General features: G+C 40.8%; 1 protein-coding gene across 1 annotated transcript in view; it reads left to right on the forward strand.

Annotated features, from left to right (window-relative positions):
* Positions 1–5,847: 5,847 nt before the first annotated feature.
* LOC311495402 (voltage-dependent calcium channel subunit alpha-2/delta-1) overlaps positions 5,848–18,265 on the forward strand; it is a gene marked incomplete at its 5' end in the record, with an annotated part of 60,551 nt that continues 48,133 nt past the window's right edge. Inside the window, 3 exons of the mRNA XM_084554830.1 lie at positions 5,848–5,936; positions 11,330–11,411; positions 11,622–11,738. Coding sequence (XP_084410956.1) covers positions 5,848–5,936; positions 11,330–11,411; positions 11,622–11,738 — 288 coding nt within the window. The remainder of the gene's footprint in view (positions 5,937–11,329; positions 11,412–11,621; positions 11,739–18,265) is intronic.

Raw genomic sequence — 18,265 nt, forward strand, 5'->3', positions numbered from 1 at the left:
TATGCAACATATGTGTTTGAATGCATTTGTGTTTTATCTGTGAACATATCGTCTTCAAATATGTCTTAAAAGGGAAAAAAAAACATTTAATTTGTACATCACTGAAAGGAAATTGATTTTTTTACTGATTTTATTATATACTGATGCTAACAGCTGTTAACATCTACATGGAGCTTGTGCACTTTATTATGACATTGCTTGGTTCGTTACCATTATCATGACACGCAAAGGTCACGTGTTTTGTGTTTCTGCACTGAAATGGACTGAGTCACGGTGTACGTATGTGGTGGCAGAAAATATTGTGCTGTGCATTTTGTATCTATGTGGCAAAAGAAAAACAAGCAGACATATTCGGGGTTCCTAAACACAATGCACAATCTTAGGGGGGCGGGGGGAGACCCGCACTTCACTTCGTCACGCTCATAACGTATCTAACAGTTTGTGTACGCGGTACAGAAAATACGACATGTTATCTCGACGCTCCGTCATGACTGTTTTAACCCCTCGTGTTTCATTAGACTTCCTTCGAGCTAAATACCGTTCGTCTAGATCAGCTGTTGCCTGTAATCGTGAAACCACTCATTTGTTGTTGTCCTGAAGGGGTGTGAATGTGACTCAAGTTGTTTGACATGTGTACATAAAGTGTTTATTTTCTACAAAGGTTGAATGTTTATATTGTCCGACGTTTGAGCATGTATGTGTGTTGAAAAACAAAAAAGATGATGATAATAATAATAATAACCACAAAAGACTTACGACTGTACAGCAATGCGTGTCTATAGTTGTATAAGGGGAGTTGACTGTGTAATGAAAACATGTGCTGTCAACCGATGACTATCTGTGCAACTACGTCCCGTGAACTCCTGAAACAACACAATGGGAGGAAAAAAAACAACAAAAAAACAACTTCAATAGTCGTCTGAAACTTTCTGTTTTGGATGTTGCATGTTTTGTTGATGGTTTGTCAGTATATTTTGCCTAAAGATTACGTTTAAAAAGAGAGAGAATTATGTATAGATTTATCTGTATGCTGAGTGTAAAGAAATATGCTTGTAAAATTGTCTTGTTTTTCACTCAGTGTAAAAACAGAGCATATACTGTTATGGTTTTGTGGTTGTACACAGGATGTGTTGAGATATGCAAATTGTGCTGTAAAAAAAATCAGCGTTTCCCCTGAGTCTAAAGAATAAATATTAAGAAGAGCTATATTGCACATGCAGAGCTGAGCGTGGTTATGTTTTCAATTGTGAAAATTGATTTTAAAGAATGCATACCAACATAATGTATATTCTTTCTATTATTATATGTTGGAAGCTCCTTAATTAAATGTAATGATACAGACATTATACAAATAATCTACTAATACTAATGCTCATACTCATGAGAAGAAGTCCAAGAGACTTAATATACTGTATTTATAAAGTACCTAAAGTTAAAGTGCTCATTATGCAGAATGACACATTTAAGATATACACCCCCCCCCCCACACACACACACACCCACACCCACACCCACACCCAGATCCAGCATAACATTATGACCACTGACAGCAGAAATAAATAAATAACACTGACCATCTTGTTCTTAGACATAGGACTTAGACATGTACTACCCACCTAGACCAAATCAGGCACCCCCACCCCATAGCAATGGCACTCCTTGATGGCAGCAGCCATCCCCAGCAGGATGCAGCCTGACACAGGAACACAAAAACGGTTTAGGAACAACTCAAAACACAGGACAAAACAGCACAAGGTGTTGACCTGGCCTCCAAATTCACTAAATCCCGAAGTGATCAAGTATCTGCGGGATGATCCACAGAGGCCCCTCCTCTCAATGGCCCCCCACTAACAACACTCTGTTGCCAGACACCACAGGACACCCTCAGAAGGCCCATGTCCAATCTCTGATGAGTCACAACTGTTTTAGAGGCACAAGGGAGACTTACACGATATTAGGAAGGTGGTCATAATGTTATGCCTGATAGTTGTATATTTATTTGGATATATAATTAGGATATTGGTATCTAGGTTTTAATCATAATGTTGTAGATGGAGGTCATATTAATTACTTTATACACTGCTGGGTAGTCTAATGTATACTAATACAGTATCACTTATTAGTTGGTACATATTTTATATTGATAACATTCAATAAATGTAGTGGAATAAACCACTGTATAAGGATCTAATTTCCCTTTTAGTGAGAAAAGGCCTAGTTCAGTTATTCATAAAGGAAAAAGAAATCCTCTTATTCCACTCATTCTTTCTGGAGCAGTTTAATTATCATATTTATATCCGTATTAATCTTATTGAATCAAACCAAACAACAGACACAAAAAAAAAGAATTCTCTGCAACACTTTACTCATTATCTTTGAAGCAGTTTTAATTCCTGTAGGTGCCTTTAACAGCTGACTGCCTGTTCTCAGTGGACTCTTGTTCTGCAAACAGCCACTCACAGTAAGTATCCACAAGTGAACAACTATAAAAACGCACTTGAGGTACTTGAAAACCTGGATGAACTGGCTGATGTGCACATGGGATGGAAGACTTTCTGTCAGTTTGTGGCTGCTTGGCGCTCCTGGTTTTAACATTTAATGGTGATTTATTCTCAGTTATATGCTGCATACTTTTGTTTGCATCCTTCCTTTCTAATGTTTGGGTGGAATTATGCTGTGCTATGTTTCATTTCACCAGCTGCATACTATTTACTATAGCATCTATAAGAACCCTTTGACACATGCTCCCTTGGTCACACCTTTAATGTTTTATTTAGGTGTATTTCAGGACATGGCCACCGGGAGGCAGCATTGAGTCAAGCTGTTGTAGAGAACTGTTCTAAAGAAATTGGATGTCATCACGTGCATCTTAATAAATTAGAATATCATTGAAAAGTTAATTATTTCAGTAATACAATTCAAAAAGTGAAACTCATGTATTATATCCAAAGTTCTCTTTTCAGACGAAAGTACATGTAATTTGGCAATCAAGGTCCCAGAGTCTGGAGGATAAGTGGAGAGGCACCAAATCCAGGGTGCTTGAGGTCCGATGTGAAGTTTCACGACTGTGATGATTTAGGGAGCCATGTCATTTGCTGGTGTTGGTACAAAGTCAGTGCACCTGCCCACACGGCCAAAAGTACCGGTACCTGGTTTTCATGACCATAGTATAACTTTGCTTGATTGGCTGGAAAACTTGCCGGACCTGGACCCAGTAGAGACTCTATGGGGGATTGTCAAGAGGAAGATGAGAGACACCAGACTCAACAATGCAGATGAGCTGAAGGCCGCTATCAAAGCAAGCAACAACTCCATGCCATGGTGCATTGATACAGTAGTTCATGCAAAACGATTGAGTGCATATACTGTACATGGACATACTTCTTAGTACTAATATTAGCTAAAATATTAGCTGTAAGCCATGATCATCAAAATAAAAAAAATATTAATAAACACCTGAAGTATATGCCTTTATGTGTAATTAATGTATACAATATATAATTTCCACTGTTTGAATTGAGTTACTGAAATAAATGAACTTTTCAATGATATTCTAATCTATATTGATGCACCTGTACATTTAAGAATAAATGAATAATAATGAACCTTAGTGTTATTTTAAGAATTATGGACAGCTGTTAAACAAAACGAATTACTGTTACCACCACCAGGGGTCTAGACGCAGGAATAGTGTGTGCAACTGCCTGTTCTGTGTTGCTTGTGGTTTCAATACATGACCTCCAGGTGACAGTATCATCTGACACTAAACCTCAGCATCCACTGGTCCGATAATTCTTTTGCTTTTTACATCTTATTTCACAATCATCATCACTGGATAGGCTGCTGGTTGCTTAGCTTAGATCGAGAGTTGGAATAATGTTGTTTTTGGACACGTTCCTCTTTTTATTCCAACACACACGCATATATATGGATCACATTGTCGCGATAATTTCATAAGAAGAGATACAAAAATATGTTATTCCAACTTTATGGGCAACAGTGTGCCTAACTTTTATTAACAAGCAACTCGTAAAAAGTAAACGTAGATAAACCAAGAATATTTGTTGTTCTTGTTTATTAGGGGAAAGGAACTTTCTAATATTTGATCTAACCATCCTCTATGGACTACACTACACTGGTATTCAGACAAAGACACACTGTCTGTCAGGGTTTGGCTGAGGTGCAGAAGCACAGGTAACAATCAGATTTGTCTTCCTATTCATGGTGTGGTGTAGTACGTGCCAAATTAATAATTAAAAAAAAGTAGAATATTGAACCGGGATGTCTGCAAAAGAGGCCTCTGCTTCTCCATCCTCTCCACCCCGCTCTATGCTATTATGCTCATCCCCTCCAAGCCAGCTCCCCAGTTCACACCATTCACTTATTTTCTTTCCCCTCCATCCCATCAGCAGGTGCATCCGTCCCTCTGCTAGAGGAAATGAGTGTGAGAAAGAAAGGAAGGTGTAGTGGGAGACAATGTGGAGAAGGTGATGTGATGGGGAAGGATGAGAATGGTGGAGGGGGTAAGAGCAACAGCGCAGTACAGCGAGAGAGCAGTGGATAGGTGGGAAACAAAGAAAGAGAGGGGGGAAAGGGAGGAGGAGGGGAGGGTGAGAGGACAAGAGAGATGGTGTGTGGTTGCCAGGCAACGATTGATAACCAAATCCCCCAAGCATCCTGCTTGTGCTGCCCTGCCCTCCCTCCAGGCCTGAATTACACACACATGCACAAACACACACTCTCAGGGTAGGTTTATGGTCTTTGTTGTTTAATTATTAAAACGCTGATGCACTCCCGTTTAGAATAATGACACAGAATGCAATTCTGTATACTTTTCATATATATTCTTTCATTTAAACATCCGTACTGGGATGTGCAGCACACAGCCACAAACCTTATAAAACATGTATGATGGATGGCACTGAGCTTTATTGGGCCTTTACTATACTTTGCTCATAAGCTTTTACACCGCACGCGCGTACATGCGAGTGGAATCAATATATCTGTCACTCCGGCAGTCTTTCTCGCGCGGGACAGTTTTCTTTGCTCGTCGCCTCTCATGCCACCAGGATAACTGATAACGATTGGCGGGGACTGTGCAATCAAAGCCAGTAAATTCTCCTCTCCCACACCTCCAGCGAGGCTGTAGGCACTGAAAGGTTGCAAGGCATTTTAAAAAGCAAAGTCCGTATCTGTATGCAGCGTGCGTGCGCTTGTGTGGGTGGTACCTGAAGTCAGGCCCTCCTTTAGCAGGTGCTTCTTTGTAGGGAGGCGAAAAACTATTTGTTACTCTCAATGTGGCGAGGGCAAGAAAGAGAGAGGGGGGAAATAAATGGAGTGGTGGAGCAAAACAAATGTCAGAATACATTTTGAAAGACCAGAGTAATTAAAGTGATTGGCTGTATTTTTTAACACAATATTATATTGTATTATAGGTTATAAGGTAGACAGAGATATTGATAGTAGAAAGGGGTTAATTAAGACACAAATGAGTGAGTTCCACACATGACAGGATTTTTAGACTGAGAAGGAGAGGGGAAGAGAGAGAGAGTGAGGGAGAGAGAGTGAGAGAGTGAGAGAGAGAGAGAGAGACAGAGAGACGGAGAGAGAGGCTGATGTATCCAGATCCAGTACCTGTTAGAGCGCCGGATGGCCGAGTGATCAGATTAGAGGTGTCAGGGTTCGTTAATCTGTGAGGGAGTGACAGACTGCCACACACGCCGCTTGCGCACGTCGCTCCATTCATCGGAGCGGATAGGATCCTGACGCGCGTCGGGGAATTTCCCCCCTTTGCTTTTTTTTTTTTCTTTTCTTTTCTTTTTTTTCTTTCCTCCTCTCTCCCCCACAATGGATACCTGCACGGTTCGAGCCTGGGTGTTTCTGGTCCTGCTGTGGCACAGAGGCTGTTTGGCATCGCAGTTTCCGACACAGCTCATGTGAGTATCGTCACTGTAATCCTATTTCCTATAGCAGAAAGGGTTTCACGTGCTCATCGGTTCCAGACATTTATTTTTTATCTTTATTTATTTTATTTTATTTTTCTTAATGAGCCACTCGCGGTGTGTATGGAGCTGCGCGGTACGTGGGTGTGAGAGTGGGGTGGGCAGGTCGTTTCATTCATGCACCGTTGGTCATCTTGAGGGAGGCTCATTGAGGGTAGACGGTGTTTTATCTCGCCTCGGTCTGCTCGCCTCCAGACGTTGATTAATTAGCAGTTTTGTCGCCGGTGGCCACAGACAGCCGTGACAGACCCTCTGTGAAGTTGTAGAGGAGTTGCAGTGGCTTTGCTTGGTCCCACTGCTTCATAAAAATACGCAAAAGTTGGCCATTTAATGTGGTTATCACGAGATTGGAACGAGCAGACCTTGTGGTTGATTAATCCCCTGTATAAATACAATTAATATGACAAAATAAGCCAATTACTTTTTTTTTTTAATTATTTCATACCTTTTTTATATATATTTAAATGCAGTTCAGATCAGTGCTATCCAGGACTGTCCAGAATCAAAGGAGTAGCCTCTACTTTTAATTCAAGGGTCTGAACCACAGATGGAAAACCCACATTCTGTTTTGTCTATTTTTCAGTCATCGCATTTAAATTCTGTTTGAGAGACAAACGGCCTGCCAGTCCACTTAGGAATAATGGCTGTTGGTCTGAATTTTGGTGAGGCTGCACCTTTATTTATTTATATATGGAACAGTGATGAATGCATTCAGAGCAGCCGGCCAGAAAAAGTGTTTTTGTTCGTTTACTCGAGTTAAAAGTTTGTTTATTACATTTTGTCAAACGCATATGCATCACTAGGGGAAAACTAGGATATTACAGATGCAGTGTGATTTTGCAGCACTTAAACAGTGTTGCCACTCTTTTTTGTGATAAAAGCCAAACTTACAAGTCACCAGTTTGGTTGCAAATTGCCCTGCTGTACAAAACAGGCTTTCCTGGTGTGCAAAACACATCCAGTATTTCTGCAGCTTAATGGGCGAAGCAAAGAAGAGTTTCTCGAAAAACGACCATTAATACAAAATGTGCAGGAGGAGTCTGCTCAGTGTGAATGTTTGCAAAGTCAGCCAGACAACCGCTTGTTGTCTTGCAGGTAAAAACACAGAAGTACAAATGTCACCAGCAACCAAATGAGAAACAAAATTCATGTGGCTCACGTCCCTTCTTGTGATCTCTAAGCATAACAAACAAAGACTGGCAGTCTGCTTTGGGTTTGCTTTGGCAACCGTTCAGTCATCCGCCATGTTTTGTATTTCCACGGCATCTCTTCCCTTTTTGAACGGTTGCTGAAAAAAATATCTATTAGACGTAGTGGAGGTTATGAGGGTTTTTCTTTTGAATGCTCTGCAGAGCAGAAACTACAGCCTGCATCATCTGCCGGAAAGTCCTTGTTCTTTCTCAGGAAAAAAAAAAAAAAAAAGATAATACGCCTTGAACTAACAAACATGAAAGGGATCAGTAAATATATCATTGCATGTGAGATGCAGAGAAGAAATCAATATTACAAAACGACGGTTTTGCACAACCGATACGCACAAGCAAGTTAACAAAGAGCGTCCACCAGCTGTCCAAGCTCAAAACACGAGTTGTGTTAGCTGGGAGTCGCTATTGTGTCCTTATCAGTGATTCAGACAAAAACTCAACCAACACAGACTCTCTGGAGCAGATGTTAATGGCTAGAACAACAACAACTGCTTCCCAGTGCATGTGCGAGTTAAAAGCCGTTTGTTTGTGGGTAAATCAACCTATAAAAGTAAATGACGCAAATCAATATTGACATCATGCTGTAAGTGAGTGCAAGCAGATAAAGAAGTACTTTTCCACTTAATATCAGCACTTCGAGCCACTGCAGGTAAACTATACTCAGCATCATCTATGCTAATTAATGGCAGACTATAGTAAATGTAGTTTCTTCATCCGTAGATTTCAAGTTAAAACATTTTATTGAGGCAAAATGTTTTAAAGTTGAAAGTTATGTTAATTTGGTGGTAAGTTAGCCAAAGGGTTAATCGACCACTCAGAAAATAATCAGCAGATTCATGAAAATATTAATATAAATCGGATTTTGTAGCAGTCCTAAACCAACAAGCATAATCTAAGGTGATAATTGTTGTAAAAAGGACTGAGGGTGATGAGATAATCTAAGTTTGCTCCTTAGCTACTCGGTTCATGCCGAACAAGAAGTGAATCGGCCACCTGGGTGTTAGTGTCGGGGCTACAGAGTGTGAGCAGAGCACCGCGGGTTGTTTTGGTGCATTACAGTTGGCGTTTCCGTGCCTCATTCCGTTTTTTTTTTTTCCTGTCTGGGCTTTGCCGCTTCAGCCTCTTGCCTCTGTAATGATGTGTAATTAGACTGTAGTTTAACACAGACGCCCATCAAGACGCACACCATGGACCAGCTCATTACTCTCTCTAGTCCTGAAGTGATTGTTCCACAACATCTGTCTCTCTCTCTTCCTTGTTTTGTCTCTCTGCCTCTCGTTGTGTTTTTGCTCTCATCTGCTCTTCCGGTGTCTGTAAAACAATGTAGGGCAGTGTCTGACCCAGTTGCCATTTGTATGTGCATGTGTGTGTGTATGTGTGTGTGTGTGTGTGTTTAATTATCCAGCGTTGTACCACAGGCTGCAGTAATCAAAGCCCAGCAACCAGAGCAGAAAAAAGAATGTTGCTACCTCAGCTTAACAACACTGACTATATTACTGCATATCACAGGCATATCTGAATCACTGTGTTATTTCAGCCGCTGATAAAATCTCACCTCATGACATCTGCTAATAGTGTGAAAGGCGATAAGATAGTAAGCACCTCTGTACTCTTCCCCCAAATGAGACACATCGCGGGTGATCTGGCTTCATCAACTGTGCCGAGCTGAGAGCGGGCTTCACCTCTCGGCATTTTATGAAGCATTGCTATTAAACCAAGACTGACACTTCAAGGGATACTTATTCATGATTTGAGGAATTGAGGGTGAGGAGTTAATGTGCCTATAGATAACACATATGATTGCTTAAAGATTTGACTGCAAGTATCCCTGGCAGATAACAGACATATGGTTTTGCAAGGTACTATTACTTTCCATCTTACTCTCCTTTACTGTATAAAATAAGCCTAGTGTGCACTTAAAGGACATACAGATAGAAGCTAGTGGGTATCATGTGAGAGATGGGCCAAGGCAGAGGAACTTTTACGAAGCCCCTCACAAAATGTTTTTCAGAAGACAAACCAAAAAGTCCATGTCTTCCTAAATTAGATGTGGAAAAGAACACATTATGCACTATACTACCTACTGTACCACAGCCTGGATTGTCTAATTTCTTTCTTAGGACCTGAGAGTTGTTGTTATTAAAGATTTACACAGGCAGCAGTAGATTTCACTGAAGCTAAACGCAGGAGTGATGGCCCTGTACTTCTCAGAATCTTAGGTCTATGGAAGTGCTCACACACAGGCTGTCACAATTATTGTATAATTGCCTGATTGCAATTTTCTTGCTTGACTATGTTGCAAATCTCTGTCATAGCAATGACACTCCTTGATGGCAGCAGCCATCCCCAGCAGGATGCAGCCTGGCACAGGCACACACACACAAAAACAGTTTAGGAACAACTTAAAAAAAAACATGAAACACAGCACAAGTGTTGACCTGGCCTCCAAATTCACTAGATCCCAAACTGATCAAGTATCTGTGGGATGCACTAAGACAAGCCTGATCCACAGAGGCCCCTCCCCTCAACCCATAGGACCCAAAGGCCCCCACTAACAACATCCTGTTGCTAGACACCACAGGGCACCCTCAGAGGGCCCATGTCCATCTTCTGATGAGTCACAACTGTTTTGGAGACACAAGGGAGACCTACACAATATTAGGAAGGTGGTCATAATATTATGCCTGATCGATGTATATCTGTTGTTAAAACTAGACCATAATGTTTCCACAGTGGAACATCCTTACACAAATGACTAGCGAGTCCAAGGTCAAAATTAGAGTCGCAATGATCAAGATATCGACACTTTTACTAGTTTAGCTTTTTCTAAACTATTTCACACTGTGCTGTTCCCTCTGGTATTCACTCTCTTGTCTCATCTTTCTCCACAAGTGTACTTGCTCTGAGTTTTCCTCATCCACTGTAGATTTTCTGTCCCTGGTGCATCTTCCCTATTTTTTTTTTTATACCTTGATCTTCTGTAAACAGAAGACTTTTCTCTATAACAACCTCTCTTAGCTGTATTGAGAGTTGATGTTTTGCACATAATGTGAACTGCATGACTTTCACTGCGCTGCTTCAATCACAGCTTTGGAGAATATATATATATTTTTTTAAATATCTCTTTTTATAAATTTATTCCACTGTGCATATGTGTGTGTGCGTCATGTATCCTCGCTTCTAGGGAGGATCATAACTGACTCTGTGTTATTGTGGATGCAGGGAAGTGACAACATCTGTATTCTTTGCCAACCTGTTATCATTCTCATACAATATTAATGGCACGGTCTCATTATGTGCACTCACATACACTTGCATGTGTATGTGAGTGCACGGCAGCATACAGTACACGCTGAATTAATCCAAAGCTACCCCGTGAGACGAGTCTGATTATTCTAACAAGTCACAGTGTCACCCAGTGCATAATGTCTAAGGTCTTTGTCATTCTCCTCTTGGCTGTCCCTACCTATGGACACTTTATTCAGGAGCTGCACAGTGCTATATCATGTCAGTATGCAGCATGTTGTGAGCTTATTGTGTTTAGATAAGATGACAGGAGGAGGATGAGGCTAAGGTATAACTCAGTGTGTGGCACAGACACGGGTGAAGCATCGCTAAACCAGTCCCAGAAGCTAGAAAACATATTTATTAGCTTACACATCAGGTGAACAATTTATTGTGTCTGTATCTGGTTCATAAAATACATCCATGGCACCAGCAGGGTGGAGCCAATGAGAAGACCGGTCCTGGCCACCTTCCACCTCTCACCTGTCCACTCGCATCACTGTCGCCAGTCGCAACTCTGGGTGACACTTATCTGATTGGTTGACTTCACGTTTGAACTCTTAGAAAGCAATCGTATTGGTTGACACGCGATGACACGTGTGTTATTGGACGATTCCCGGTGATTCGAGTTTGATTGGTTCACGTTTCGCTTGACCTGCACCAATGATTCTCTTTAGCCGTGTTTGTTTTGATGCCGTGTTGTGAGTGGACGAGCTTGTTAGATGGTAGATGTAAGGGAGCTTGATTGACAGTTTAATTTTGCTGCGAAATACCTGTGATGTCTCTCGGTTACGTGTCAGTTACAAGACCGGTTGTGTGCATTGCTTTGTCCCACAGGATTAAAGAATGGGTTGATCAGATGCAGAAAGAGCTTGTCACCCTGGCAGACACAGCCACAGCTGGGAAGAGCCTCACTCAGGTATAAACACTCAAGCTCTTCACACGCATGCACAGAGAGAGGGTATTATACAAGTTTAAAACTGCTACGGATCCCATACATTTACCAGAACATCAGGTTCTCAAAACATACAATGACTTAAACAAATACTTGTCGCAATATATCACAATTCATTAAATCATCCACTACCTCTCTGATCATGTACACTGTGTGCTCTCTTCGTCTGTCTAGATTTTTCTGAAAAACCAAAACCTCTACACTGTGGAGCAAAATGATGCAGAGGAGCTCGTGGCCAGGGCAGCCAGGAACATAGAACAGCTGCTGCGGAAGAGGTCTGCCGCCTTGGAGGTAAGGCTCATTCCTCTCAGAGGAACTAACTGTCAGTTTGCAGTTTTATGTAGCTTTTGATACTGTGCAGGACAAGCTCTTTATTAACACGGGCCATGACGGAGAGCAGTTTTCCATCTGTTCTTCTTGTAGGCTTGAATATGCATACACACTGACCAAAGTGCAATGGTAAAAATGTTGGAGATTTAACTGAGAGTAGTGGGCGTACTAAACATATTGACTAATGTAACATTTCAGTTATATAATTTTATAAGTTTCGCTCCTGCATTAAGCACATTATTAACTAAAAGTAACCATACATGAGTGCATTTAGCTCAGTTGCGGTCTGCAGACTGTATCTGACTACATTTTGCACTTCAGACTGTGTTGCCTGGCCGACAATCCAACCATTAGTTATACGATTGGATATATTTTTAGTTCGAGAGATGGAATATGGCTAACAAAGAGAGATTTAAATGTTCAGATACTCCACTGGAAAATATGCCTGTTGTTCTTGGCTGTTCGACTTCTAAAAATGTCAGGCCTGAACTAAACTAACAGCACTGAGCTGCCGTTTCTCAGACAGTTTGTGTCGGTGAAACTTGGGAGAAATCTAATCAAACTATCCGGACCATGCTCCTTTATATCACGTTGTTGTCTTAATTTGCCTTTTATATAATGCATTCAGAGGGAAGATATATCCAGATACTGGAGTTGAATCAAATATCTCTCAGCTATATTGCGATATTTGAATCTCCTGTGTTATCTATCACAACACAAACTTTCACTGTTACAATGAAGGGGATAAATCACAGACTGAACTGAATCATATTCTAACTAAAAACAGGATATATGAAATCACAGTAGAATAATTATGTAAACAATGGATGGTTAAACCAGCTAATTCACAAATTAATAAGCGCATCATGTTACAGTAAAACCACCATCTGTGTATTATCTAATTAATTAATTTTACAAGCGGGGATTATGGGGATTTGGTTGAAGTCCAAAGCTTTTAAATAGAGAAAGTTTCATTCAACATATTTAAATGTGTTTTTTTTTGTTTTTTTTTGCCAAAAAGATGTCTGGCGCTTCTCCATACTCACAGGTTTCCTCCAAGGGAAACAAATATTAGGAATTAGCTGAAGTGAGCCAGAACGCGGTTTATTTGACAGATACGTTGGAGCTGAACAGCGATTGCAGCATGTGGACAAAAGACAAGAGCGCAGGGACTGAGATCTTTCTTCTGCAGGACTGAATGTGATAATGAGGGCCTTGACCCTGGGGAGGTTCTTTATTTTTCCCACTCTCTTCCCCCTCTGTTTTTTTTCACTCAGAAGTGGGTCAGAGATGCTCGAGTTTGAACTGTTTTTTATACATTCACAGGGAGTTCACAGCGTCCCTTACTTTGGCTTTATAAGGCTTCACCATTGTTGTCTTATTAGTAATGGAAAGGGAGTATTTATGAATGTTCATAAACACATCTCCTGCCAAGTGTCTGTCTTGTGTATGTTAAGTAAAGACCTTGGTGTTCTTATCATTTTTCCGAGGACTGGTGCCACAGGATGCGTAAGCAGCGAAGAGAGAAATGGCTCTGGTGCAGGAAGTGATAGAAGAGAGCGATGGTCGCGAGGTTGGGTCAGCGCGCGACAGCTGATCCAACCTCCAGACATCGATCACTTCTCACACTTTATTGTGTCTTTGCGTCTCATCCTCTCTTACAAGTAACCTCGAGGCACACTGATATTGGATTCTCTGTCCTCAGATGTATGGATGGGGAGATAAATGGATGAATGAATATTGGGAAAGAAGGGCGAATGGACATGATCATGACGGATATGTGGATTGATGGACAACAATAAGTAAGGTGGTTGGACAGGATGGTACAGTCTGAGCAGCTGAGAGAAAAAAATAAATCTTTGAGCTGGTGCTGCAACAATTATTTTTTCAATCGATTAATTTGATGATTTTGGATTAGTTGATTACTCTGTGTGTAATCTTTTTGATTTATCTATGGATTATGGAGCAGTTAATTGGTCATTTCAAACTTTAATTCTACCTAATTATAGTATTCATCACAAACGTTAAGGTTAATGTAGTGCAGAGCTAACTAGGAAAGGTGGGGTTTAGTATTTTCTGCTATTAATTATCAAAGATAGTGTGAAGCATGATGATGAGAAATGCACCTGTATATTTACGTGCAAAAGCTTGCTTCCATCAACTTGGATTGTAACGTTAATGGAAGTCAAAGTTTCTTAGTTCATGTTATATACGCATTAACCTGCATTGGAAAGCAGCTTTACCATAGTAACTTTTAACATCTGCTCTAGGCTGTCTTCACCAAGTTCTTGTTTGAAACACAAGAGATGCAGACATGATGGCTTCTACCAAGAATCTGACCAAATTAGTTGTAATAGTCCAAGCACTTAGGTGTTAGAAACTGAATTTTTTTTCTCTGTTGAGATACTTATGCATAGCAGTTGTGTTGCTGTGGTAAGCCATTACATTTTTACAAGGCGCCCCTTTTTATTAGGTCTTTGTTTAAAGTATTCCCACATGTTTGACGACGGGATTTCAGATTAAGTCTAATTAGTGGAACGCGGCTGGAGCTGCCATAAACTGGGATAAACATAAACAACAACAAAGTGATGCAAGACGTACTCTACACAAAGTGACGTATTTAATTTGCATGCTGTACTACAATTTCACTGATGGGATGTCTCAGCCCTACAGAGTTCATATTGTTTGGCCGTCCAGTGACAGTGACCATAAACACCACATGTTATAGAAGTGCTTTGAGATGGTCTTTGAAGTTAAGTGCAGAGCTTTTGGCTGCAGAATTTATTAGAGAGAATTCAGGAAGAGGATCTTCATTGCAGCTGGGGCTTCTCTTTTTTTCAACGCCTTTGATATAAGGTTGAGATTGACTCGCAATGTCAATATAATTGGAGATCGCCCAAGGCACTCAAGTCATTTTCACTCAGCTGTCAAATACTTTCAAACTTTCATCCTGCCTTTGCCTTTCGTCTTTCTCTCGTTCTTGTCCTTCCTGTTTCTGATCTCCAACTCTGCAATGACGGATGACCTTCCAGCAGTTTACCTAGCCACAGGTGTGTGAAACAAGCCCGCGTTTATGTGTGCGCACTCGCGCTTCCATAAATAAAGCGCGTGGCAGAATGTAACGTGCATTATTGATGAATACTCGGCTGCACACTGTTAGGAGAGATCGCTTTATCAAAGGTTTACAATGTATACCGTGGCTTGGGCTCAACAGGGAACACTCACACACACAAACGTACACACTAACTGGGGCACAACACATATCAAAGATTTAGTGGTTCTCCCTTTCCCCCTTTCAGAGTGAAGTGCCCCTCTTGACCATATAAATAATTGTCACCTAATTCTTAAAAGTGTGAAACATGTTTGTTGTTAACTCAGGTTGGGCATGTAGCTTATTTCTAAGGAAATTTATTTCTCTCTCACTGACTGATTAGTCACGCTTACTGTATATCTCTCAGCTCAGAAAACTTCCAAAACAATGTTACATTGCTATTCCTATACAACAAAGAGTGCAGCACACATCCTTACTAGGGCTGAATGATATATCGTTATCGTATCTATATCTAGATATGAACATTCAAGATATTAATATCGAAAAAGCAACGATATAAACGATACAGATCAATGACAAACATATGAGGGCGGGAGTGAGGGAGACGGAGACTGAGACGCACACACACACTACATACACAGCGGGGAAATTAAAAAGAAAGAAAGTAAAGTGAGCGTGGAAGATAATGCGGCCGGTGGCCGTGCAGAATAAAGGGTGACAATTTTTCGGGAGTCCCGCAGTACGGGAGTCAGTTTCACTGTTGGTAACGTGATAGGGACGGGATAGAGCAAATAATCAACGGGAGCGGGACGGAGCCGGAGATTTAATTAAAAAGTGACGCTGCAATGCGGTGAGTGCGCCCAACTTTAGACAACAACATAGGGAGCTGGACGGGATTTAGGAGTCTTTCTCTCGTGATTTTGCGGGACAGGATTTTTGTTGGGGGACAGTCACGTGATCGGGATATGACGGGAGTATTTTTGTGGGCTTGGGATGGGAGCGACAATTGATTCCCGTGTCACTAGTGCAAAATCTGATTTGGTGCCAAAACATAAATCATCTTCCATTATTTGGAGGTATTTTGGATTTAAAAATGATGATGTAAACCAGAGCGAGGTGTTGTGCTGGTATATAAGAGTGTATTGCGAGAAACACCGGGGACTTCTCAGTCATCCCAAAAGAAGCCCAATCAAAGTTTGATTGCTGATGCGTTCAGTAGCGTTACACCGTATGAGTCGACGTCCACCAGACATAAACACATTACAGACGCTATAACATACCACATTGCAAAAGACATGGTACCCGTGTACACAGTCTCGAAAGAGGGCTTTTAAAAAAATGGTATCGATATCAAGATATCTGGCATAATTATCGAGATATGAAATTTTGTCCATATCGTTCAGCCCTAATCCTTACACAGATCTGCATTACAATGGCTTCATCGCAGCTACCTTTTCAGTGGCAGGAAGGTCACCTCTTGCATGAAAGGGATGGCAAGCACACACATCTTATACACAATACACACATGCAATAACATAGACACGCTTGCCAATCATCTGATAGTACGGAACTCGTCGGAGTCAATATTTATTTCTACTTAGAGAGATGACCCTGGAAAACCTTTGGCAAATGCGGTTGACCACTTAGTGAAAATGTGCGATGAGCTCAAGGCTAAATCCAATTACTTCAACGCATCTCTCCCTTTCACATCTCCAAACTTTTCGCTCTTTGTCTTGCTGTCTGTGTACACTGTAATTATAAACTTAATTATTGATGCTGCGGAACATTTAATACAAAAGATGAACTAATAAAAACACGGGAGAAAGATCTCCCTCTCTCTCTCGCTTATACCTCATTAACTGAACCATGAGAAGCTTTAGTTAGTGACGGTGAAAACAAAGCCTTCTGAATCACTTTGAAGCAAACGTGTTGAAAATAGTACACCGTTTCAAAGCATCTCATAAAGTGTGCTAATGATGAGGCTGGGATGAAACAATTTTTTCAGGAAACAAGTGATGTTCACTTCTTGTAATAATAAGAACATAACTGATACGAAACCAGTGTGACACAAGGGCGATACAAGTGCGTTGGGGTGGTCATGTGGTTTTCCACCTTGTGTATTCAGGCTTTGAAACTTCCAGCCATTATTCTTCTGTTTTGAAAGGTCAAAACTGTGTCGAGAAGTCTGCTGCAAGACTTATCACAAATACAGCGTGGTCACTAAGGTGGTTAAATGAATTCATATCCTAACAGACAGACGCCTCCTTGATGTGGCTTCGCATTGCTAACTATGTTCATTCCTAAATAAACACATAAAAACATTTCAGTACTTTTAGCAGTGTGGCCGGGGACATTTGTGGCAGACCCAGGTTGTACGCACATGTTATCTGATTGGTAGCAATAAGGGTTTGACTTGTGCCCAACAGTGCGACTTCGTCCAGTGTGGGTTGAACGCTGGTAGTGCTTACATCCAGAAGCCACATTCCTGCTGCAGCTATTTGCTTTTGCTTGAACAGTCTGCATGAGGTCAATATGTGTGTGTGTGTGTGTGTGTGTGCAGTATGTGTGTGTTTGTGCAATTGCTGTCTTCTCCTATGGTGAGGGGCTCCATCCAGTGACTAATGAGCCAGTCTACAACATTACTTAGAGTGCTACCTAAACCAGCACCTCTAAAGCTCTTCCAGACACAGGTGGTCCATTAGTCTGTGTGTGTGAGACTGTACACTATGTGAACTCTGTGGGTACCTCTATGCTTTTTGGGTGAAAGTGTGTCTTTATAAAGCAACACATCTTCTTTCTTCAACACTGGCATCATGTTAACTAATGTGCATTTATATTATAGACAAAAAAACTGGAATGATCGGCATTCAGGAAGCTGTAATTCATGAACTCATGATATTTCGTGGTTGCTGTAGTGCATGTATTCATATTTAACAGTTTACTCTTATTTAATTAGGCCATACTTTTGCAAAATATACATTGAGAATCATCACTCTTATATTTGTACTAACTGCATCAGTGTTGTCTATGTCTTTAATGCAGGGCAGGTATATTAGAAAGTCCTTTGAAACTGAATCTGTGTCTTTAGTAATATGTTGCTTTACCTTTATTTATTTATTGATTGTGGATTTTAACAATTGCAAAAATTTAGAGAGAGAGAGAGAGAGAGAGGGGGAATTTTGCTGCAGTGCACAGTTCCATAAATGATCTTCATGTCTTCCTGCACTGGATCGGTTAATCTGTACCAGTGAGGAAACTCCAGACTTCATCAAACCTTCAGGCGAAGGGTGTTTAAAAAGACAGAATTTTAGTGATTTGACACCGCTTCAGTATCCAGTATGATTTAATTTACTACATTTTCATTGTTTTAAAGAAAAAAAAAATAATATCTAAATCATACATACAGATATTTCCTTGTGACACATAACTTCCTCAA

The sequence above is a fragment of the Chelon labrosus genome (genome assembly GCF_963514085.1).
Source record: "Chelon labrosus genome assembly, chromosome: 11".
Taxonomy (NCBI): domain Eukaryota; kingdom Metazoa; phylum Chordata; class Actinopteri; order Mugiliformes; family Mugilidae; genus Chelon; species Chelon labrosus.